This window comes from Archocentrus centrarchus, chromosome 20 (genome assembly GCF_007364275.1).
Source record: "Archocentrus centrarchus isolate MPI-CPG fArcCen1 chromosome 20, fArcCen1, whole genome shotgun sequence".
Taxonomy (NCBI): Eukaryota; Metazoa; Chordata; class Actinopteri; order Cichliformes; family Cichlidae; genus Archocentrus; species Archocentrus centrarchus.
Window position 1 is genome coordinate 30680560 of NC_044365.1, and position 24510 is coordinate 30705069.

General features: G+C 40.9%; 2 protein-coding genes across 20 annotated transcripts; one reads left to right on the forward strand and one right to left on the reverse strand.

The window, feature by feature from the left end:
- plcxd2 (phosphatidylinositol-specific phospholipase C, X domain containing 2) lies at positions 1-9205 on the reverse strand. Of its 2 annotated transcripts, XM_030756959.1 has the most exons (9): positions 9122-9205; positions 7998-8158; positions 7581-7717; positions 7297-7416; positions 6679-6732; positions 6436-6591; positions 5166-5276; positions 4864-4994; positions 1-2399 (listed from the first exon to the last, which is right to left on the reverse strand). In XM_030756959.1, exons 2-9 carry the CDS (start codon positions 8098-8100, stop codon positions 2240-2242), a joined length of 972 nt encoding a protein of 323 aa, XP_030612819.1. In that variant the 5' UTR covers positions 8101-8158; positions 9122-9205; the 3' UTR covers positions 1-2239. The 2 variants fall into 2 exon arrangements, with proteins under 2 accessions (XP_030612819.1, XP_030612818.1); XM_030756958.1 differs by lacking the exon at positions 9122-9205 and having other exon boundaries at positions 2-2399; positions 7998-8459.
- On the forward strand, positions 9151-24496 carry mak (male germ cell-associated kinase). Of its 18 annotated transcripts, none has more exons than XM_030756947.1 (17): positions 9151-9326; positions 11527-11575; positions 13030-13397; positions 14241-14295; positions 15140-15261; positions 16256-16338; positions 17011-17143; positions 18235-18406; positions 19460-19627; positions 20351-20593; positions 20772-20965; positions 21126-21265; positions 21436-21582; positions 22461-22547; positions 23214-23333; positions 23599-23694; positions 23777-24496. In XM_030756947.1, exons 3-17 carry the CDS (start codon positions 13294-13296, stop codon positions 23935-23937), a joined length of 2025 nt encoding a protein of 674 aa, XP_030612807.1. In that variant the 5' UTR covers positions 9151-9326; positions 11527-11575; positions 13030-13293; the 3' UTR covers positions 23938-24496. The 18 variants fall into 18 exon arrangements, with proteins under 18 accessions (XP_030612807.1, XP_030612808.1, XP_030612806.1 ...); XM_030756948.1 differs by having other exon boundaries at positions 9152-9326; positions 20769-20965; positions 23632-23694; XM_030756946.1 differs by lacking the exon at positions 16256-16338 and adding an exon at positions 15693-15772 and having other exon boundaries at positions 9153-9326; positions 20769-20965.
- The last annotated feature ends 14 nt before the right edge of the window (positions 24497-24510 follow it).

Here is a 24510-nt window from a genome sequence, read left to right on the forward strand (position 1 = left end):
ACTAACAAATGAGGCTGGTTTTGGTCGACACAGATTACAGCGCAGATATACCAGGGATTAAATGAATTGTAACCCTGGTTACTCATTTGTGAAACCACTGTCTTCCAACAGTTTAACACACTTGCCATGTAACCGGAGACAATATTTTTGCAACTGAGGTGGGTGACCGAGAGAAATGACGTGATAACATATAAAGTGACAGAAATACCACAGCTCATTGTTGTGCAGTTGTTGTAGTTGTGTATTTGGACTATTGGTGCCCATCGGGAGCCAAACCAGTTTGGGAGAGCTTTGTGTCAGTGTTTGCACTGCACTGGGTTTACTGTGTTTACTGATAAAAAGAAACACAGAGAAGCACCTTTAATACTGCAGGACTTTATTAACATCTGAGTGATTATGCTTACGTCATGGTCTTCTCCTTTGAAACCTGGGAAGCCAACTGGGATACAGTGACGTGAGAGAGACTAAAGGAAAGAGAAAGAGAGGACCAATCTAAACAAGAGAGGAATGTTCTCAGTTCAAGCTGCTGTTCTCTGCTCTCCCACTTGCCTGCAATGGTATGCGTAATTACTCCACAATTAAAGTGCCTTTGCCTGCCTGTGAGTGGACCTCGCAGTGCTTGGTGACCACACTCAACCTTGTCAACAATATGGCCCGGACACATCAGGCTATTTGACACAAGTGAGTCGATGAGTGACAAAATGAGGGCAGTGAAAAGGGAAAAGCAGCTGTTCTGATCGCTCTCTTGCTGCACGTCCACCTGCTACGATTTTAACTGAATTCTTCTCTTTTGTTTCAGTTTCCTCATTTCTTTCTTTTCTGTTTTTGCTCTGAAACTAGTTTTGTTACTTCTCCTTTTCTCTGCATATGACATCTCCTCTGCTGTCTCATTCTCTTCTCGTACTCTAGTCTGACCACAAGAATGCAGGGCGACCGTTGCTGCTCTACTGTCCACGCATGCATAGTAATCACTGGGCCTGAGAGGTACACACACACACACACACACACACACACACACACACACACACACACACACACACACACACACACACACACACACAGACTGTAAATCATACTGGTGCACATACAAAACATTTAAGACTGCAGTACTTGGTTTGGTTTCATTTTAAATATAACTGCTCTGTTTAATGGACCCTCATCCACACTTTTACATACACTGTATACAGCCATATATCCTCCTCCTCATTTCCAACATACTTTTGTCAGGAGTCTAGTTCTATTTCTGCACATTTAAGTACTAGAAGTGGAAAAAGACCAAAGGAAAATACTATAAAAAATAAACAGCTGTGTATTTGTATGTATTTTGTGGGAGCTGTGGCACAATTTCCATCCATACTGGGCTTTTCCTTGGCATTCCCCCTAAAGGTGCCACACTTTAACTCTTGTTAAATTCAGTAAGTAATGAGAGAGCAGTTCACACACTTGGCTTCTCTTTCATAAAAACTGGCTTTGCTTAACGCATAAGCGAAAATACCCACAAACTCTGCAGCCTGCACTTTTGCCTCAAGTTCATTTAATTACTGGCAAAACACCAAGTCCACATTTAACAAGCTCATTAGTCCAGATTTAACAATTGTTACTATGTAATATTAATAAATACCACTGAAGCACCTGAGAGGTTGACTCTTAAAAGTTAAATTCTGAGTCCTATGATCACGCTGGGAAAAGCTACAGCAGCTATCAATCTGGTGACCTGCCCGACAGTCCCGTTTAGTAGCAAATATATGACATATTTCCAGCTTTGCCTCAAAAGGGAAAGCTGGAAAAAGGAATCTCTAGATGCAGCCAGAACTGCGGTATGACACGACTCTGTGTGCCTTATGAAGATGGTAAAAAAATGCAGCTGGGCATGCCTCGTTTTCTCTCATCTAAGCTCTGACTTCTTTTCCTCTTTTGGACTTTTGGACAGGTCTTCATAGAACTGAGGTTAACAAAGTCAACTGCAGTCAAAAGTGTGACTGAAAGTTTGCTGATGAGCTCCTCAAAATGTAAGGATTTCAGAGGACCCTGGTTCATGCAGTATCCCTGTGTATCTCAATGCTGAGCATGCTTAAACAAAATAAGCAGAAGAGCTGCTTGTGAAAAATATAAAAATTTGTAGTCATTCATGTGTTCACAACCACTTTCCTCTGAGAAAAGCAGAAAAATCTGCCACTGGACTGAGAACCACCATCACAGTTTGGGTCTGCACAGCTTCCTCCTGGTATGAAGACATGTGTCATCTTGGTTTGTGGTCCTGTTCAGACAACAGCAGGTTATTTAGCTTGATGACGACGTTGGCAAAGTCAGTGAGGTCCACAAAGTCCGAGGTGATGATGTTGACTCCGTCCACCCCTGGCCTCTGAGCCTCAACCCAGGACATGATGGTTGGCAGGTTTCTGGAACCAGTAAAGAAGAAAGTTTGTATCAGAAAGAAAATGGTTGCTCCAATTATTGTTAAACCAAACATCCTGCTATTTAAATATGAATCAAAACAGATTTCTTGATCTTGCAAACACACACCATCAAGTATCAAGTAAATTATGCTTCTGGGATATTGATCTGGTCAGTTAAGTAGCAGAGGGGTTGTTAATCAGTTTGATGGTCAAGACTTAAGAGCCTGGAGGAAATTCCAGGAGACAGGCAGTTACCCTAGGAGAGCTGGACAGGGCTGCAGAAGGTCCTTAACCCATCGGCACGACCAGTATCTGCCCCTCTGTGCAAGGAGGAACAGGATGAGCACTGCCAGAGCTACAAAATGAACTCCAGCAGTCACTGATGTGAATGTCTCTGACCAAACAATCAGAAACAGACTTCATGAGGCCCAACTTCCTCTAGTGAGCCCTGTGCTCACAGCCCAGCACCGTGGAGCCCGAATGGCATTTGCCCTAAAATACCAGAATTGGCAGGTGCACCACTGGTGCCCTGTGCTTTTCACAGATGAGGGCAGGTTCACTCTGAGCACATGTGACAGACGTGAAAGCATCTGGAGAAGTTGTGAAGAACGTTATGCTGCCTGTAACATCGCTCAGCATGACCGGTTTGATGGTGGGTCAGTGATGTTCTGGGAAGGCATATCCATGGAGGGACACATGGACCTCTACAGGCAAGACAACGGCACCCGGACTGCCATTAGGCATCAGGATGAAATCCCTAGACCCACTGTCAGACCCTATACTGGTGCAGTGGGTCCGGGGTTCCTCCTGGTGCACAATAATGCATAGCGTCATGTGGTGAGAGCATGCAGGCAGTTCCCGAAAGACCAAGGAACTGATCTGGGGCATTATGTTTCAGTCCATCTGACACTGCCAGGTTGCACCTCAGACTGTACAAGAGCTCAGTGATGCCCTGGTCCAGATCTGGGAGGAGATTCCCCAGGACACCATCCACTGTCTCATTAGGAGCATGTCCCAACAATGTCAGGCATGCATACAAGCATGTGGAGGCCATACAAACTACTGGGTACCATTTTGAGTTGCTGAAAAGAAATTTCACCAAAATGGACTAGCCTGCTGTATTAATTTTTCACTTTGATTTTTTTGTGTGTCTTTGAATTCAGCCCTCTGTAGGCTGATCATTTTTATTTCCATCAAATGATGTGACATCCTTACATTCCTAACACATTACCCAGTCCATATCAGTATAGATATGAAGCATTTTTTTTTTCCCCATTGAGATCTGATGTGTTTTCAAAGTATTCCTTTCATTTTTTGAGCAGTGTAGTTAAGGCTATAACTGCCAAAAGCTAATCAGTTGTTCCTTACTTGACTGTTTCTCTTTCCAGGCACCAGATTTCATTAAGAGCTGTTGACCAAATTTTGAGATATGTCACAATGTGAGAGAAATTGGACCTAATGGGGAACAAAATTACAGGGAGTGATGTTTGTGTCTGTCAGTAGAAGAGCACTTTGTCCCCCTTCAGAATCACTGCTTTGCATTCGGGTGCTTTTTGTTTTAGTTCTTGGCATACACACACATCCACCCAGTGACACTGTAGCTGTATCACTTCTAACACCCTCTGATTCTCCACTATGCTTCAGCCACCAGCAGAACAAAACCAGGAAGTCACATTGTTTATCCAGCAGTGATAAACAATCCTATTTCCTTGGAAGTGCAAAATTAGGCTACCTCCTGTCTCGCCGTAGTGTCTCTTCAGAAGTTTTATACCCTGTTATCGGTGCCTGGTGGCAGATGTAAAGGCATGGAGAGTATCCACCCTTAAATCAAGCTTTCCACTGAAGATTAAAGAGCCAAATGACTACAAAAGTTTGCTAAAAATCATTCAGTCCCTGCTTAGGAAGAATACAATCTCTTATGAGTTATGAAAAGGTTTGGTTTATGTTTTGTACTCTGTAGATTTGATTGGGAATATAATACTGTGGATCCTTAATGAAATAAACCAAGAAAGTAACAGAATATTTTAACATATATGCTACAGGAAAATTTTTGATACAGGGTCAATTAATGCTACATAAATCAAGTCATGTTTACTGTGTTACAGGATGTGTTCTATGAGCTCAGTGGTGTTGTGTAGTTACAGCATTTTGTGCAGTGTGGTTTTCAATATAGTCAGAATTTCTTTTTTTCCTGCCCTTTAAAGGTATGCCTTGCTCCAGGCATTTCATTAGCAGCTGATACTCTACTGACCTCTACTGGCCACAAGCTATAATAAATGAATGAAGACGAGCAGTAGTGGAGAAAATAATTCTTAAACACTTGGACACAATCACTAGAACAAAAGAGAAGCCTTTGGGTATTTTTTTGTTTTTTTTTTAAAGTCGGTAAATGTTAAAACCAAAAAATATGTTTCCATACTGAAAAAGTCCATAATCCTCTCTATACCATCCAATGCCAGTCACTGACCTCTCAACCAGGTAGCTCCGTAATCCCCAGAGCAGCCCCTTGGCCACAGTGTTGACAGTGGGAGTGAGGATGGCCTGGGATACATGGAAGGAACCCTGCTTGGCTCTCTTCTTCAATGTGGTTTCCAGGAACTAGGAGGCAGAATGTCAAATAGAGGAAATCTCATGTGAACAGCACTTAGTCAAATCACTTTTTTTTAGAAAAAAAAACAAAACGGGGGCAGAAATTAAGGTGGACGGGGTGGGCCTACGAGGTTATAGTAAATGACCGATAAAATTATGATTCAAGTGTTGTTTTCTGACCTCTATGAGCTGGATGGGTTCAGTTGTGTTTGCCCAGGGAGCAGGGATCTTGTTTCCAGGCCACATGACAGGCACACCTTGGGCTGAAGAATGATGGTAGAACACAATCACCTGTCAAGAAGAAAAAAAATAAAATAAAAAACACATGGTGATCAGAAGCCTGCAGATCGAAAGGCTATAGGCAAGTTTTGTGCCCCACTTTGCAGTGCAAAATAAAAAGTAGCCAAACTAGGACCATGGTAGGCTGAGACACCTGACCTCAAAGTCACCGCATGATTACAGGTAACTTAGTATTCATGATGGTATCTGCATGTTTCACCCTTATGTGTACCTGGAAATACATCTGATCAGATCACTCTTCATCCACAGTGACCTGGCAGTGAGACAATAGAACAGTTAGAAGAAGTTAGGGTTATGGTGCCTCCAATAATGTCAGACAGAGTGAGGAGGAAGGCTGCCCCCGGCACCTATGAATTGTGCACTTCCTGCTCTACTCTCCCCGTTGTGTTCCTCTTCTCTCTCTGCTCCACACTCTGTCTCCTTCTCATTTGCCAGCTAAGCCAGTTACAGATTAGGGTCATGGGAACAGGAATGATAGTATCTGAACATAAGCATGCACTTACTGTAGTAATGTAATGCAGACATAGAAGTACTGACACTTCAAACACAGATCCCACACATGCAGAATGAGGTACAGATGTGCGTGTAAACTGTTAGCTGCTGAGCTCCATCTCCATATATTTGTGTAGTAAGTATTTATTATACATATAAGAGTGAGACAGATGAAGAACAAAATTAGGAGTGTCTCACAGTGTGTAAAAAAAATCTGCCATTATAAGAAATGCAACATAAGGCTGAGAAAGGAGGCTTTAGCTGAAGGTAAGGATAAGGAATGTGGGAGAGACCAAAAGACAAAGACAAACAGAAAAGTTAATAGCTAAATTAAAAAAAAAACACACACACACAACCGTAAGGATAAATTTAGGTTCGTTCATGGAACAAGTGCTAATAGGATGATGATAGCTGCTAATTCTTGCCCTGGAAAAATCACAGTTAGAAGGGATTATCTGTGCTCAGAGGTCACACTAACAGCCCACTACACGCACACCTACTTACTCCTTTTACTTTTACATGCACACTGCCACTCAAAGGTTTGGAGGAGGTCACTTAAAAATTGTAGAAAGACAAGTACATCTGCTTTGTATCTCAAATTTTAAATTGAATAAATGATGAGTTTAAATTTTAAAGTCCTGATGCGGTCTGAGCTCACCTGGTATTTTTTCTCCCAGAGGTAGTCCAGAGTGATATTCTCCACAGCACAGTGGCTGCACAGCTTGCTGCTGAACACTTCTTGCAGCATGCTGATGAGGTACACGTGATGCTCTGCCTCCATTGCATAGTAATGGTTAAAGTCCAGGAACACTACCTAAATAAACCCAAGATCAAAAGTAATCAGTTAGCAGTCTAAGTCTAGCTCATTTATTAATGTGTTTTATGTTTAGGTGCTTCTCACCTCTTTCCTGTGTCTGCCTAGGAAGGAGTTGATTTCTAACAGGCCATCCCTCACCTTTGTGAGAAAGCACAATGAAGAGCCAGAGATCAGGCTACCACAAAGTTTCCCAAAATTAAGTTTAATGGAGTCAAAAAATCAACTGTACAGCTCCTAACAGTGCACAATGTTAATGACACTGATATGGGCAAGAGCCTGAAAATGTACTTCTTTGTGAAATATTTTTCAGTCACATGCTCATGTCATGACAATGTCCTTGTAATAACAGTTCCTCACACAGGGAAAAGTATGGCCCTTCTCAGAGAGGGATGTTTACAGCTAAATGCATAACCTCTGATTCTGCCCACTGCTAACAACATCAACTGGATCACAGTAGAAGAAAACGTTCACTGTTCATACTGGGAGAAAATTAAAGCTTAGAGCGGTATTCAAATATAATTTTAACACTTCTAGCCTGGAGCTGTCGCAAAAGCATTCAGCATCGAAGGACAATATACGATTGTGACAGATTAAAATGAAAAATGTAACAAACAGTGAGACACATGAAAGTGAATGAGGGAGAAAAGCGCACACTCACAGTCATGACCCAAAACGACAACAAGCGTTTACTCCTCCGCTCACCTTGTGCCCAAAGAGGCCGTGAATGAAGTAAATTTCATTTCCGGGCTCGCCTGGTTTTGAAGACACCCTGAGGTCAAAATAACGAATTCCTGCATCCAGCTGCTCCTTAAAACTCAGGTTCTAGGAATACAGATGCATCACATCATACATAACAGGCTGTGAAAACACAACACAGCTGCTTTCTAAATTAATAATTTGTGCTATATAGTATTATCTGGAAGCTGCACACCACCTCACATTTTTTTTCATTATTTTGTGGATTGCAGGGATATTGAGAGCAGTACCTGTGTCATGGACCACTTCACCATGACTTTCTTGGCTAAGACACTGAACATGGTGGCCAGATACTTAACATAAGTCCTCTGATCAGGGCCCACGGGAGCGTGCACATCCACCCAGAAAGTGAAAGAATCGTGAGAGCCTGGAAGAAAGAGGGAGAGCTGCTGCTGGTGGCGATGGACAATTTAAAATGTTCAAATATATATCAAACAGGAAATGAAGGTGAAAACAATAAAGAGAGAATATCGTAATTTTCCCTCTGCATTCGTAAGGGACCGTGAAGGAGTCAGCATTGTTTTTCTTTCCCCATTATGCTGGGCATGAGGGTGGGGTGAGGTCTATTTTTAGCCAGCATGACTACATTACAATTTCCTGCCACCCTTCTATCGTGGACCGAACATCTTTACGCACGACTGACTCACCTGGTACTGCAAGGTGTTTGAGGGGCATGGCGCTGAGCTTGGAGGGGAGCGAACCCATCCAGTCCGCATTGACATTGCCGATCCCCGCCGGTCTGGTCTTCATCTCAGGAGTCGCCTGCCAACAATACCCCCTTCAAGAGACGGCTCTCTGGTACCGATGCCTTCCCGGCAAAGGATTCCCATGCGGTCCCAACATGCGAAAACTACCATTAGTCATCTTGAAATGTCACGATTGATTTTTGGCTGCTACAATATGCATCACTTCAAGTTCGACCGGTTTCAACGCCGAGTTTCCGGAAGGCCATTGCGTGGCGTTGCTGTCCGCTGGACTCCAACCGGCAAACCGGGCATGCCTTGACAAAGCCAGCGGGGAGCCAGCGACTGCCGCAATCCTCTTAGAGTGAAATCTCCCTCCTCCCTCCCGGCAGGTTGAACATACTGCCACACTTGGCAAACCGTGGCATGTAGGGCAGGTAGATCGAATGCCACTAAGGGATTAATTTGCTCACGGATCACGTGACCGACCAGGTGACAAATGGCATAATTCTAGTAGCCACTTAAATATAAAAAAAAAAAAAATCCTTGTCATCCTATTCTGTTCTATTCTGTTAATGAACTAGTAGTTCATGTGTTTAACTTGTTGGTTGTGTAATATTTCTGGAACATTTTTTTCCACATTCTAAGCACTGAATAATATTTTAAACAACCGGAGACGATTTTGTTTCCCTGCTGTGAGCTGTATGACAATCCCACAAGCAGTATAAAAGATTTTGCGCCATCACTGACACGTACGAAGTTATGGAGCGCCATCTACTGGTGCAGGACTTTATTTACCACCAGGTTCACAGTAATCTCACGGTTTACCTGACTGAACATTCATGTTTGGAACAAGTAGCGAAACACATCTGCCTTGAACCTTTCTGTTTAAGCAGCTGTGCTCGAGCCTAAAATTATCTGTATAAATGTATTTTTTTTTTTTAATCCTTCATGGGTACAGTTATTACTTTAGCGGTCTATTTGTAATTATAAATATTTTACGGAAAAAATTCCCCATAAAATATCTATCACTCCAAAAAACGTAAGCCCGGTTTGTAGCCTATTTAAATCAACACATAAACACATACCGCTCAAAGGACAACAACTCCCATACAGCATTGCGGCAGCCTTCAACGTCTTCGCGGTTGTGTTTACGTTTCCATGGAGAGCAGTCACACACACACACACACACACGCGGGCGCGCGCACCTTTATCGTAAATAGATAGATCCGTTCATTTGAGCTGGCGCTATCAGCGGGATACCAGCCAAGGAAGGACTAACGACCCTACATGGTGAGTTTAAAAGTGATAAAAAGAAGACGATAGGGACAAACAGAGGAAAGGCACGCGCAAAAACGGTCGGAGAACTGTACTGTCAAGTCTGACACGCAAACGTCAACGGCTTTTTTTCCCTGATAAACTAGTCTGCTTAATATTTCAACATGAAGCAGTCTTAACTTATAGCTTTAGCTGTGAAGTAAAGCCAGTTTATTTGCTTCGTGGGAAGGCTGCTGGGGTTGAATGTTTAACTGTTACTTAAGCAAAGTTAAAAAATGATCTTATCAAATATAAGTATTGGTTAAACCTAAATTACTCGGTTTCTTTTCCACTGCCTGCGCACGTGGAGTTTTAGTATCATCGACCTTAATTAGCCTGCCAATGTCATGTGGCCTGGATACATCTTAATCCCCTTTAAATCCCTCCACAACAGATCGCCATATGCGGCTGGCCCTCCACTTGTCTTGCTGCGTATTTTTAATCAGTGAGACTTTGACTATCAAGCTGCTGTTTGTCTAGAGAAAGAATTTCTCATTTTAAGTGCAACCCTCACTCAAAACATGATAATTTAAAAGGAGTGTGCAAATATGATGCGTAGGTAAACATTTATCTACTCATGAGTCATCCATCAAGTTCATTCATTAAATATCTAGTTTTAGACATTTTAGGTTATGTACCTGGCTCCATTCAAATAAACACTAACTTTATGTCACTGTCCCTGGCTTGCCTGCAGCTGCACTTAATATAACATAAATGCCTCAAAGAGCAAACTGATGTTTTAAGTTTCATGAAAATAGCCCACATGAATTTCATATCTCAAAGCTTGGCATTCTTAGATGTAAAAGTATTAAGAGCCTTTAATTTGTTATTATAACCTGTATCTCCTTTAACCGGTGTTTACTGAAGAAGTGCCAGATTTTTCTTGCATGTTTTTGTGTCAGCATGTGTGTGTGTGTGTGTGTGTGTGTGCCCCTTTTTCAGCTTTTTTGTTGCACACTTGGGGACTGCTGTTAAACCAGGATAACCTGTACCTCCCTTTTAGCAGTTAAAGAAAAGAACAATTTTCTAGCAACATTTCAATCTCATGTTTTTAAGGTCTCACTTATATCTTATATTGAGTTTTTTTTAATGATCACTACCTTCAGTGGCCAAATATTGACTCCTTGAGGAAAAGTCAAATGTTTCTTAGTGTGTGCTTATCTCACACCTTATTCTGAACATTTAAGCCTGGAATTTATGCTGATTTTCTGGTTTAATATCTTTCTTCTGATTGGTTAAAAAAGAAAAAAATTTGGACTCAGTGTGACTCAGGTTGAGGACAACCAAACATACACTAAATTGCTAAAAGTGTTTTCTCGTCTGGTTTCACACACATATGAACTTGAGTGACATCCCATTATTAGTCCATGGGGTTTAATATGATGTCGCCTCACCTTTTGCAGTTATAACAGCTTCAACTCTTCTGGGAAGTCTTTCCACAGGTTTAGGAGTGTTTATGTGAATTTCTGACCAGTCTTCCAGAAGCACATCTGTGAGGTCAGACACTGATGTTGGAGAGAAGGCCTGGCTCACAGTCTCAGCTCTATTTCATCCCAAAGGTGTTCTATCAGGCTGAGGTCAGGACTCTGTGCAGGCCAGTAAAGGTCTTCCACACCAAACTGGCTCATCCATGTCTTTATGGAGCTGCTTTGTGCACTGGTGTGCAGTCTTGGAACAGGAAGGGGCCATCCCCAAACTGGTCCCACAGAGTTGGAGCATCAAATTGTCCCAAATGTCTTGAAGCATTAAGAGTTCCTTTGACTGGAACTAAGAGGCCGAGCCCAACTCCTGAAGAACACCCCCACACCATAACCCCCCCTCCACCAAACTTTACACTTGGCTCAATACAGTCAGACAGTTACTGTTCTCCAGGCAACCACCAAACCCAGACTCATCCATTGGCTTGCCAGACGGAGAGGCATGATTCATCCCTCCAGAGAACACATCTCCACTGCTCTAGAGTCCAGTGGCAGCGTGCTTTACACCCCTGCATTGGATGCTTTGCATTTCACTTGGTGAGGTGAGGCTTGGATGCAACTGCTCAGCCATGGAAACCCATTCCATGAAGCTCTCTACACACTGTTCTTGAGCTGATCTGAAGGCCACATGAAGGTTGGAGGTCTGTAGTGACAGACTCTGCAGAAAGTTGGTGACCTCTATTTACTGTGTGCTTCAGAATCTGCTGACCCCACTCTGTGATTTTTACACGGACTAAGACTTTGTGGGTGAGTTGCTGTCATTCCCAGTCACTTCCACTTTGTTATAATCCCACTAACAGCTGACTGTGGAATATTTAGTAGTGAGGAAATTTCAGGACTGGACTTGTTGCACAGGTATCATCCTATCACGGTACCACGCTGGGATTCACTGAGCTCCTGAGAGCGACCCATTCTTTCACTAATGTTGGTAGAAGCAGTCTGCATGCCTAGGTGCTTGGTTTGATACACCTGTGGACATGGAAGTGACTGGAACACCTGAATTCAATGATTTGGATGGATGAATGAACACTTTTGGCAATATAGTGTAAATCATTTATGTCGTACTGGGAGCTATTTAGTCTAGCATATTCTTTAAATGGGTAGTAGCAATTAGACATGTGTCAGATGTAAGAATACATGTGATTATGATCCAGTTGCACAAACTTATAACCTAAAAAGAGATAGCATTATTGCATTATTTACAAGACGAACATGCAATTTGTCTGTATCATTTACTTAATTAACTTATTAGACCACCACCCAATGTAAGGTTTTGGTCCCAGCTGCCCTAAATTACCCGTACTGGTAATTACTCAAATAATTTTTTATGTTTCAATAGTGCTTAATCCAAGAGTCAGCGCAAACCCTTTAATCAAAATGATATTTTTAATGCTAAAATATAATCTTTTTTGTTATCCATGAATTTTCAGATTTACAGTTTTATTAAAAAGCTGAATTAATAGTAAAGCACATTATTATTTTTTGATTAAGATGCCAAAATACAGTTATTTTACTGGCATTCCTGAACAGAAAAGATTACTTTTAGTGGTTGAATGTTATACTTTATTAATTTCTGACTTCTCAGAGAAGTCCAGCATGCTGCCTCAAAATTCGGTACAAAAAACACGAATTCAGTTTGTTATATGCCTAATAAATAACAATATATGTTTTAATTTTAAACAAGTTTTTGACTGATTTCTAAATCCTTTGTGTTTTCTTGTTTTAATGACAGATGGTCTAATCAATTTGTTAAGCACTGTATATTCTAAGTTTTTAGGGAGGTCTGTTTGGCTGAACATACATCATAACAGTGTGATTAAATGGCCTGTGGCGTCAATCAAATCCTCTTGCCAGGCAGGGCTCTTGGGGAAGGTAGTGGATGCCGGTAAGCATGATGGTGATGTAATATCCTATTTACATCCCTGTTGGCCTAATCTGCCTAGGGTTGGCTTTGTCATCTCCCTCAGGTGGTCATGTTCAAGCCCGTAGTGCGACACACGCCTAATCCTCCTCACTGAGGGGAAAAAATAAGAAATGGTCTTAGCGTTTCTTTGTCTTCACGTCTTTTAAAAATCCTGTTCTACAGTTTTTTTGGCAGGTTTTTGGATTTGTGTCATCTGTTGTGTTTGTAGTTGTGTTTGTTGCTGATGATTTTTATGTTTTAACTGTCTCTTGGCTCTTGGTTTAACTACACGACCAAGATCTTGCCTTTTCACATGGATCGGTTGATGCAAAATGAGCTTTAAACTCCCAGGATCGGCTGACAAAGACAAACACTGGCCAGCTGGCGATATTTTCTTTTGGGAAAGAAGACGTGAATTCTGGCCGGCGAAGCAAAGACAGAACAACACTTCAAGTTAAGGGCAGACGAAGAAGGATATTTTGATCAGTGAATCAGCTGTGTGTTTCTACAGCCCATCTCAGAGAGGACTAAAGTTAAGAAGCTCATGAAACCACTTTGAGAAATGATGAATCGCTACACCACCCTGAAGCAGCTGGGTGACGGCACCTACGGCAGCGTGCTGATGGGAAGAAACAACGAGTCTGGAGAGCTTGTAGCTATCAAAAGGTGAGGATGTTGTTCATTCTTTGTTCTGTTTTTATTTTAAAATGTAGAGATTGTCTCTCCCTGTTCAGCCTTTTGTGTATTAAAGTTTATACACTTAGATATTAATTGCTTTATTTTTTTTCTTCAAATTTTTAATGCAGAAGGAAATGATTGGCTTCTCCCTTAAACTAAACAACTGGCCCAGCCTTTTTCTTTATTATTCTCTTTAATGTTTGTTGTGACACTAAACACCAGATGTACTATAAAGCTAGAAACCTGCCATCACCAGGGCAAACGAACTACATGTCTTTCTTTCAGCGGCACAGCAGCAGCGTTCAATACTAGATGTGAAACCGGGGACGTGCATTCATTTGGTTACCATGCAAGACAATACGTGTAGTGACGGTGAAAGGGAGTGAAAGTAGAGGGGGGTGTGTCAGGTTGCTGACATTGTGTGACCAAATTTAGAAGGGAAGGGAAAACGATATCGGCCCATTCTGTAATTCTTATGCAATTCCAGAAGAAAGGAGAGGTGAGGTTGACCAGAGAACCCAAGCGTATAAGAGCAGGTGTGTTGTTTTTAATGCGCACACACGGTAAAGCTGAAAAAATGTGTCAGAATATGTTTTTAGGTAAATCCAAGTACAGAAAAATCCATTTGAGCATATTAATCACTTTACACTCATCACTTTTCTTTGAGAAATTGGAGACAGATCAGAAAATCAAAATAAATGATGGAGTTGCACAAAGGAATCTTGTAAATGCAATAGTAAGCATTAATAACGCTTATTACAGCTTTGGTATATTGGATGTAATAGATTTGGCCTGCAGGCATTACATATGTGATGATTTGGTCTTCCATAGAATGAAGAGGAAGTTTTATTCATGGGAGGAATGTATGAACCTAAGAGAAGTGAAGGTAAGCATGGTAACATTAATGTACCTGTTGGCAGCACCTTATAGCAGAATTACTCCCAGACAACAGTCAGATAGATAGACTGATAGATACACATATACATTCACACATATATAGAGTATCAAAATATATAAAATACAATAGAAAAAAAAGGCCCTGGTGACCGGTGACAGGACAACTGTATGCATTAAGATTGTATACTTATATGTGTAGTGACGAGTTGAGGTATACTTCCTTTTGCCTTCAGAACTGCTTAATTCCTCAGGGCATAGATTCAACACAGTGCTGGAAACATCCCTCAGCGATTTTGGTCCGTGCTGAGTATCATGCATCACGCGATCTGGCGATTGTCACCTGACCGCTGGCCTCAACGAGTCCCAGAGAACTACCAGATATTTCCTCTTTTTCAGACCGCTCTCTGTAAACCTTAGAGATGGTTGTGTAGGAAAATCCCAGTAGATCAACAGTTTCTGAAACACCCAGAGCAGTCCATCTGGCACTGACTCTGTCACGTTCAAAGTCAGCTGTCTTCCCCGTTCTGATGCCCAGTTTTAACTTTAGCGTTGAGTTCCTGCCATGGGGTCGGCTGAGTAGAGATTGAACAGGTGTGCCTAATAAAGTGAGCTGTGAGTGTAAGTCACCACCCAAAAGAAGCCAGGTTTACACACTGAAATTAGGCCCAAGAAAGGCAATTCTTGTTGTAACCATGCACCAGCAGAAGGTACTATACTGCATCAATTACTACACAAACTGTTCTTATGTCTGTATAAGTGTTCTTGTTCCACAAGAATGTTTTCACATTACATGAGACGGTTTTTCTTATCTTTCCGATCATAACTCACCCCAGTCTCTGAAGAAGCTGAACCACGCAAACGTGGTGAAACTAAAAGAAGTTATTAGAGAGAACGATCATCTCTACTTTGTCTTTGAGTACATGAAGGAGAATCTATACCAGCTCATGAAGGACAGGTAAAACAGAAATGCCACATTTCACAAAACAAATGTTTGCAGAATTTATTTGTCACACTTGTGTAGTGTCGTTGCCAATTTGCCAACACATTGATTGAGACTAGTAAGGGTTTATGATGTAATTTCATTGATCTGATAGGACCTCTAAAAGGCTTGTAACTCTCTCTTTGGAAACAGCGAGGGGGTGTCCCGATGTTATTGCTAGGGTGAAAACCTCAGGTGTGTACATGTGCAGTGCACACCTGGGGTTTGTCGTCCAAAGCAAAAGCAGATAAAGCCAGGGAGACAGCCAGTGCTTTAAAGCTACTCAGATTAGTGGTCAAATATATTTTACCAATTACTGTATATATTCTAAAAAAGAATGCTGTTTTTGTAATGATATCTGCATTAGCTGGCTCATGGGAGTTACATTATTGATTTTATGTTTACAGAAGCAAATTGTTCCCTGAATCTGTGATAAGAAACATAAGCTTTCAGATTTTGCAAGGCCTGTCCTTTATTCACAAACACGGTAGGTGTACAGTGTTTCCTTCATGACCTGAAAGTGTAGGAGAGTGGGTTCATACTGCAAGTGGGTTCATACTGCAAGATTCATTTACTCTGTCAAAGGCGCATCAGTATTTAAGAATCCCACAAGCAACAATATTTCAATCAGTGATCAAATACTCTTGGAGTATGTGAACCCTCCATAACTGCCTTTGCTTCAGCACTTGTTTTACTCACTGGTCTGTGTAAAGAATGGATGTATGGATGACTTGTATCTAAGCATGTAATCTAAAAGACATTCTGACTTGGATATTTTTTAATCAGGCATTGTTTGATCAGACTAAAAAAAAATCCTGGTCATACAAACCTTTCCATGTGCTAAAGTGCAAATACACACGTGTCCATGTATCCAGAATACACCTTTCCAGTCTTCTCTTTCTCTTAACATTTCAATTTCTTTTCTCTTCCTTCCTTCCTTCCTTTTTCTCCGTCTGTGGTTTGCTGTTAGAGAGAATAAGATGTTCTCAGAGAATGAAATTAGGAACATCCTGTTTCAAGTGCTATCTGGGTTGGCGTTTGTACATAAACATGGTAAGAAGCTTTCCTTTGCCATCCCTTTACTTGTTCAGCAGTAGAGTAACATGTAGTTTGTGGGTTTGGGCACATGTGATATTTCAAAAGTCTTGTGAGTGTGACCCTTGTGTAGGTGGCAAGCTTGTTTTGTTCTGTACTGTCAACAGGTGTGGCCTTGTATTTTTTTAGCTGTCCAAAATGTATTTGTTTATGACACCAAACATTGTAGCTCCTTCTGCTATGCTCTGTTCATCAAGAGTCAGTTTTATTTGACTTAAATTAGTAAAAATTAAACATTATAAACAGAATTCGGATTATATGCCGTTGTTGCAACTGCATTTAAAATCTTCCACCATGAGGACATATTTATGCAGCAGCAAAATACATTCTTATGTAATGTGATATGGACTGCCTTTTATTTCAACGTTTTCACAAGTAATTTTAATATTTACTGTCACTGGTACTTACATAATGAAAATGATGATGTTGAAATACACTGGGTCTGAATACAAATGCCTGTTAATGTTGCAGGCAAACACTCACCCATCAACCAGTAGCTCTGTCTGAATTATGAATATAATTTGTATATAGTAGATGCAGAATACCAGTAAATAGCACCTGTATATTGTTGTGATTTGAGTACGGTCTAATAATATCTAAGATAAACGTTTGATATAAACCTTTGTACAGGTTTCTTCCATCGAGACATGAAGCCAGAGAATTTGTTGTGCATGGGTCCAGAACTGGTCAAAATAGCAGATTTTGGACTGGCCAGAGAGATCCGCTCGAAACCTCCCTACACAGACTATGTATCAACCAGATGGTGAGAGCGCTTTCTAGATGCTGGCACAGTTTTAAGATAGAAAAGAAAGAAAGAAAAGGAAGTCTGCATACCCAAAAAAGCTCCTGGATGATGATTTTAATACAAAAACCTCATTGAGAGTGACGTTTCGGGCTGCAGCTTCTCTTCCTTAGACATGAAAACATGTTATTTATACACGCCCACATCTCAACACAGTCATGTGGTTGTGGGTGCCCACTGACCAAACAGGGAAAAAAGGCATCCAATAAAACATGTGCACATGATCAACAATCAAGCAGGGAGTCTAACCAGTGGTATTATAAAAAATCTCAATATACATATAAATATGCTTATAAATATATCTAAACATGTTGAAAAAACACGTGTGTGTGTGTGTATCATCACAAGAATAAATTGTTGAATAAATAATGTGAAATGCACAAATACCAAACAGTGTATAAAGACACAGTAACAGGCAAAAGGACTTTCTATGTCAGGATTTCGTATATTTAATCGATGTTCAGATATTTTTATTTTTAGCGGTCTAGTGGTTTTTCCTACATAAGCCAAACCGCATGGACATTTAAGTAAATAGATAATATTGTTAATTTGACATGTAATGACACCTCTGATGTTTACGGGTTTACCTGAACGAGGATGACTGAAAGCTGTGGTTTTATGAGTGAAATTACACTGTGGGCAATATCCACAATGGTAATTACACAACTGAAGGGTTTTGAAACTGGAAGACGAGCTCTCACCAGGGAATTTTTTTCAATTAGGTGGTTTTTTACAACCCATTTCAGCTTTGGTATTATTCTCTGATTATCTTTTGATTATTTCTGTATTTCTATACATGTATACCATTTTTAAACTCATCATCCAGGAGCTTTTATGGTGTGCAGACTTCCTTTTCTTTCTTGCACTCAGTTTTCAGATTATTGGATTGTGCGTGTCCTTGTTGCTTTTCAAGATAGAAAAGAAAGACTGTGCAGTAGTTGTGAGTAAATGTTAATGTGAACATTTTTATGCTTTCTTGGACCATATGGCCATGCATTTTTACAGTGACTTTTACAAGTTGTTAATCTGACTGCTGTATACTTTCTGTCAAGGTACCGAGCTCCAGAGGTCCTGCTCAAGTCATCTAGCTACAGCTCTCCTATTGACTTGTGGGCTGTAGGCTGCATCATGGCTGAACTATACACGCTCAGACCCCTTTTCCCCGGGAGCAGTGAAGTAGATGAGATATTTAAGGTCTGCCAAGTCCTGGGCACTGTCAAAAAGGTGAGACATAGGTAGAAGGAGAGAGGTGAGGATGCTTGAGCTTAGTCAGTGAGCTCAGTTCATGTGTTCAGTCATTAATACCTTAAACTTATCAGGTGCTGAATTTAAGTGTACTTAAATCATATAAGAATAAGAAAGACAACAGTTCTGACAGTTTTTTCCAAATACCCCCCCGAGTGTCAAAGATCAGGTGTTAAAGGTAAATGTTATATAGTAACATATATAATATAGTATATAGGGGCTCCATCCTCGCATCCCTCAAACTCACCGTCATCTCCTTGAATGATTGCTAGTGCATCCTGAACACTGTACTGCTTTTTGCTGTTCATGCTACAAAAACAAATAAAATGGACTTTTGATATAGTCAATAGATTTTGCAGTAGAAACTTGTTTATTAATTTATTTTATTTACTATGAAGTAGCAGTTGTTTCTTAATTTATATCAGCCAAATAACCTTCGCAGAACATTACTTTTTTTTTTTCTTTTTGTGACAAATACGCCACATGAGGTTTTCAATGAAGATTTTTTAGTTTAAAGTCCCGATGTGGCCTGTGTGTCACAGCTATATTTTCCTCATTTGTTTTAAATCAAATTATTAAAAGAATTTGATCAGGACCGAATAAATACTATAAAGGCCTTGTAATTGAAGCAAAACAATTGATAAATGCCTTGAAACCTTTTGAAACAAAAAAAAAGCTTTTTAAAATTAGCTAGCTCTGTGACACGTGCCAGTCGGGCACAGGACATCTTGGAAATGGTGTCAAGGTAGCATAAACTCACATGACCTGTCACATGACCACATCAGGTTGTTCAGTATGTGCCGCTGAGGGAATCCATGGGTTAAATTAGGGGGAACAGCTGAAAAGGAAAATTTCAGCCACAAGTTAAATTCAGTTCAGATTTATTTATGTATGGTGTCAGCTCACAACAGCAGTCACCTGAAGGTGTTTGAAGAGGTAAAAACCTCGCCCCATTTTGTGATAGATTTTAGGACAATCTTTCAATACCTGAATTATGATAATATGTAATCATTTGATTGTCTCCTCCATTAGACAGATTGGGCAGAAGGCCACCAGCTAGCAGCTGCCATGAACTTTCGATTTCCTCAGTGTGTGCCGACACACCTGAAGACCCTTATTCCAAATGCCAGCAATGAGGCTATTGCCCTGATGAAGGACCTGCTGCAGTGGGACCCCAGAAAAAGGCCCACTGCTGCACAGGTAGGCTTATAAAGTGTTTTATAGCTGTTTTATTTGCCAAAGTACTTTTTAAAAAGAAAGAACCTGTTTAGACCGGCGTTTAGAATGAATCCGAAAGGACGTACCTGTTCTCAGAGAAGCAATTTCCATATCAGTGCAACACTCATCATTTCATGCAGATTATCTGTAGTTCCACTGCGGGCGTTGCATCAGCATCCTAAATCCAACACGTTTTAAGGAGTCCCTAAGCCATACTTCAGTCTCACATCCACTGCAAAACATTTTATTTCACTGCATATGTGAATGCATGTTATGCACACTGCACAGTCATCATATTGTTGAATGTAATTTACAGTCCAGAGGGACAGTTGGGCGTTAGAGGGAGTGATAAAGCTTTTCCATTTTCTACCTAAACAGCTCCCAGGTGGTTGCTTCTGTTGGGATGCACAGATGCACGTCTAATTTGAGCTCATTCAGCTCGTGTCTGATTCAGATGGCATAAAAGTGTAATTACTGAATAATTTAAACCCTGTGCTACATAACAGTGTTACTGCGATCTAAGTTTGGTGTGCGTTTAATCGCCCCCCCTGCAAGTTTGAATGAGTCAAGTTGCACAATGGTCTGCTTTCATTTTTATGTACAGAGCACATAGTATTCTTGTTTCTAGAGTTATTCTTTTAGTGTAATTATGTATCCTCAGATTATTCAGAATAATCATTTCTGTTCCTTCCTCTTCTTTGCTAGGCTCTGCGCTATCCTTACTTCCAGGTGGGCCAGGTCTTGGGGCCACATCCTCAGAGCCAGGAGGTCAAGAAGGTCCAGAACAGGCCGCTGGCTCAGAAACAGGCCTCTGAATCCAAGGTTGACCCACAGCAGTCTTCCTCTGAGTCTAAAGCCTCCACAACCTCCTCCAGAAACCATCAGCAGCCACTTCAGCAGATCCCCCTACCCCAGGCTGAGAGTAAACCAGAAGGCCTCAGCCATGCAGTGAGTAGCTTTATTAACTTAGATTAAATAGTCTAAGTTTTCAAAATAAAGCAGTCAGTTCATATTAAATGGGAACTCTGTTAAAGAGTAGAACTTGTAGAGCATGTGGTAGCTGAAAGTAGAACTTAAGTCAGCCAGACTTGTTGCCCAAATGTGACATTACTATGCTGTGCAGAAGGCTCTGAGCAGTGAGAACAATGCTGGTGGTGTTGGGATGGTGAAGAGCGGTCGCCGTCGCTGGGGCCAGACAGTGGCCAAGACCTCAGACAGCTGGGAGGAATCTGACTGTTCAGAAACTGCCGCCTCCAACTCCAAGAAGCCCAGCCTGGTGAATGCAGAGGAGGAGAAGAGCCCCAAGGACCAGTGTCCACAGTAAGCTTAAGAAGAGTGGAAACTTTGCGTGGTGAAGCATTTTATGATTGCCATATGCTGCAGTGTATAAATTACAGTATATATGTAAATGCGATATTTAATATACTTACATTGCATGATATATTCAAATTGAGAACTTACTGTAATGCCCTGTTTTCAGACACAAGGAGCAGAAACCTCTATATTCCTTCAGCACAGTTACCAAGCTACCAAACAATGTAAAGACTGGCCAAATGGACTCCAATCTCCCAGGATCTGCAGCACGCCAGCACTATCTCAGGCAGTCCAGATACTTGCCGGGTAAGACTACTAGGTAGTCTCATCTGTATTCTTTCAAAAAAGTCACTGCAACCTTGGTGATTAAAAAAAACATCAAAATCCAAACTTGTTTTATCGTGGTTTGGTTTCATCAGTTTCATAAAAATGGTAATTTCACTATCTGAGGACTAAATAATTTTGTTTGCATTAAGGCTTGATCGGCAAGAATCAGACTTCCTCTGGAGACAAGGGGCTGAATGGTATGACGCTGCGGGACCTGTGGGAGAACTCCTCAAACACTGTAAATAAGCCACTCGGTCCAGTTGGGGGAGGATTATCGGTCACCAGGGCCAACGCAGGTAAGGACTGCTGATGTCTAATGCAGAGGTGTTAAGAGGTTTGGCACAGTGCACAGATGAGGGGACTTGAGTTTCCAGATTTGTGTAACATGTTGAAGGAATTATATCTGGCAAACAGCCCAGCAGCTCTTGTAATGTAGAAGGAAATTTAAAGACTTAGGATTTTTGTGTGCGTGTGTGCCGTTAGTTAGTAAATATTACTCTTTTTCAGTGTCCAAAAACAGAAAAATACAAAACACATACAAAAAAATAGAATGTTATAGCATTAGGTTTGGCAGCAAAACTAGGCAATAAACCTTTCCAGCGAGCAGATTAAATAATGAGCACTCCATGACTTGCAGTGGAAACTTGGCGGCTGTCAAATTCACCTTGTGTTACATAATACGACAGTATCCTCTTTCTGACACAAAGGCTCTAAGTGCTGCCGATGCACCTAATATCACCTGATCAGTAGTTATGGTAAAGCGTTAGTGAGCCCAAGTATGTGCGTCTATGGAGATGTAAGACACCATAAATCAATTGTCATGTAGGCAGGCACACAGTGTGTGTCCCCACGTTCTCTCTCTGTAGCTGTCTCTTCTTTTTACCTCGTCTCTACCTCTCCATTGCTTATTCATGAGATTTAAACTGTAGGTATAAGATCAAGTGTTCCCTAAATGGCCTGCAACTACACCCCTCCACCCATTTCCCCAGCTCTGTTTGTTTTAATGCTGCTCACCTATTCTGCATGAAAGTGTCTCTTTAAGCATGAAAGTTCTTGTTTCTTATTTCAAAAAGCAAAAATACTTTTTATTTCCCCTCTGTGCCCTTACGTTCTTCTTTCTCTCTGATTCCATGCATTTCCTCCAACTCTGGTTTTTTTTTGGCTGAGTGATTAGAAGAGACTGCTGCAAAGTCTTTGGATAGCCCACCAGAGAAAACTGTTGTCAAAGAAAGAATACTGGAGAAAATTGATCTCTCCAAAGGTATTTAATCCAGATGTTTTTGTTTCCTTTTGTTTGCTGTATTTCTCAGCCTTCTTAGTTAGTGCTAAAACAGCTTTGTTTACCAACGTTCTAGAATAGCTTAGGGGTAAAATCAAATAAACCAACAACCAGGGTGGTGGCTGCTGCTGCTGCTGATGATGATGCAGCAAGATTCAGTTGCTCAAACAGTGACTTTGCATGCGAAATAAAGCGGGTGCTTAAATCTCTGCTTGAAACTAAGGTGTAAACACACAGGTTAACATGAGAACGAAGAACTCCAGTTGCTTAACAGAAGCTAAATGACACTTGAACCATGACATCTTAAGGGAACAATGAAGCTTTTGCCTAATTGTGGAGATAAAAATCTGAGGCTCCTGGTGGAGAGACTTGATGGTGTTCTTTGAAATGCTGAATGACAATCAGCCTTATTCCTCTGTTTGTGTCCTTTGTAGCTTATGTGGCAGCTACAGCAAGTCACACATGTTCACGTATAATTAGTGGTTGTAAAGTAGATCTGTGTTTTCAACATCAGTTTTTCGTGTTTTAAATATTGCATTTTAGCTAATGTTCCATAAACCGAATCCCAGTGGCTGGGCATCCGGGGTGTGTGATGATAAAATGCACGCAAATTTCAGAGCTTTGCTTGAACTCTTTCTTTTCTTAAAGGGAACTTTGTGAGCACCAAGTACAACCTCTCCGGCGGTTACATCTCTTCATTTCAAAAGAAAGAGGTGGGCTCAGTGGGACAGAGAATCCAGCTTGCCCCTTTGGCTGGCCAGCATACAAGTAAATACCTATTTCATCTATATGAAGCCAACAAAATGTTAGCCAGGTGCCTTTAATCATTCACGCTGTTCTGAGAGAAAAGAACAACACTCTTCCCCACATACCTTTTCCAAATCTAATCATAAGTATTAATACTGATATTGTAGTTTAACTATTCTTTTGTATGATTATCCTGTCATCTTGTTCTCGTTTCCTCTGTTTTGACCTACATTAGACTCACTGGAGCTATATTTCCTTTCTTTCTCTGCTTTCTTCACTCTTTCAGTACATTTTTCTTCTTCTCCCGATAATAAAAAAGACACCCCAAAATCTGCAAAGCTCAAGCCCATATCCAACTCATCATTAAGAGAAACTGGTGAAGGTATTGCCATCTTCAAATAGTTTTTTTTTTAACATCACATATTAAGAGGCTGGTAATTAACACAGACATTTGGTTTCTCTAGATTACGAGGGCTGGAGAAAGAAGACGGACAGCACTCAGTTGAAGGGCAGCAGCTATTCGGCACTGGGGAAAACCTCTGGAAACCTCCTGACCAGAGCTCCTGCTGTGCAGCCCGTCCACGGGAGGGTTGATTGGACATCCAAGTATGGTGGAAACCGGTAGTTTGGGAAAGAACGTGCTACAGCTTCTCCTGCTCGTTAGGCTTTGGATGAGAAAATTAAACAAGGGTTGTTTGAATGAAATTACATGAAGAGATGCTCAGCACAGCCCACGTGCTTCGTCATGTTTATACAAGTAGGACCAACTTTACATGCGTTGAATCTCTGTGTTCTGGAGATGATGGTTGCCATGATGCTTAAACAGGACTGGTTCTGTCCTCAAGACAGTCCCACTTTGTCCCCTGCAGGATCCAGTGTGAGCCAATTTCTCTGTTATTGCTTGGATTTTTTCAATAGGAATGTAGCTCAGCATTTCAACTTTTTTTTTTAATTTTACCCCAAGTATAGTTTCATGTAACAAAGTCCTCAATGGTTCTTGCAGTGTTACATCCTCTGTTTTTGGTCAGCATATTGTAGGGGACACACACTAAAAAAAAAAAAACTTAATTTTCATAAGAATGACTGAAATTGTAAGAGAACTGCAACCGCTTTGTAATATCCAGCGAATAAACTGAATTTTTTTTTGTAATCATTTTTATACAAATAAATATATGAAAGTTGAACGTGCATTCATTTA

What these genes read in the sequence shown, in the direction of transcription:
- plcxd2 (XM_030756959.1), bottom strand. Translation starts at nt 8,100, where the DNA reads ATGAAGACCAGACCGGCGGGGATCGGCAATGTCAATGCGGACTGGATG. An exon ending in CAAACACCTTGCAGTACCAG is followed by an intron (nt 7,718 to 7,997) that starts GTGAGTCAGTCG and finishes TCTTTCTTCCAG; the next exon opens with GCTCTCACGATTCTTTCACT. An exon ending in CGGAGCTACCTGGTTGAGAG is followed by an intron (nt 2,400 to 4,863) that starts GTCAGTGACTGG and finishes TACTGGTTCCAG; the next exon opens with AAACCTGCCAACCATCATGT.
- mak (XM_030756940.1), top strand. Translation starts at nt 13,294, where the DNA reads ATGATGAATCGCTACACCACCCTGAAGCAGCTGGGTGACGGCACCTAC. An exon ending in CCCAAGGACCAGTGTCCACA is followed by an intron (nt 20,966 to 21,125) that starts GTAAGCTTAAGA and finishes CCCTGTTTTCAG; the next exon opens with ACACAAGGAGCAGAAACCTC. An exon ending in ATTAAGAGAAACTGGTGAAG is followed by an intron (nt 23,695 to 23,776) that starts GTATTGCCATCT and finishes TGGTTTCTCTAG; the next exon opens with ATTACGAGGGCTGGAGAAAG.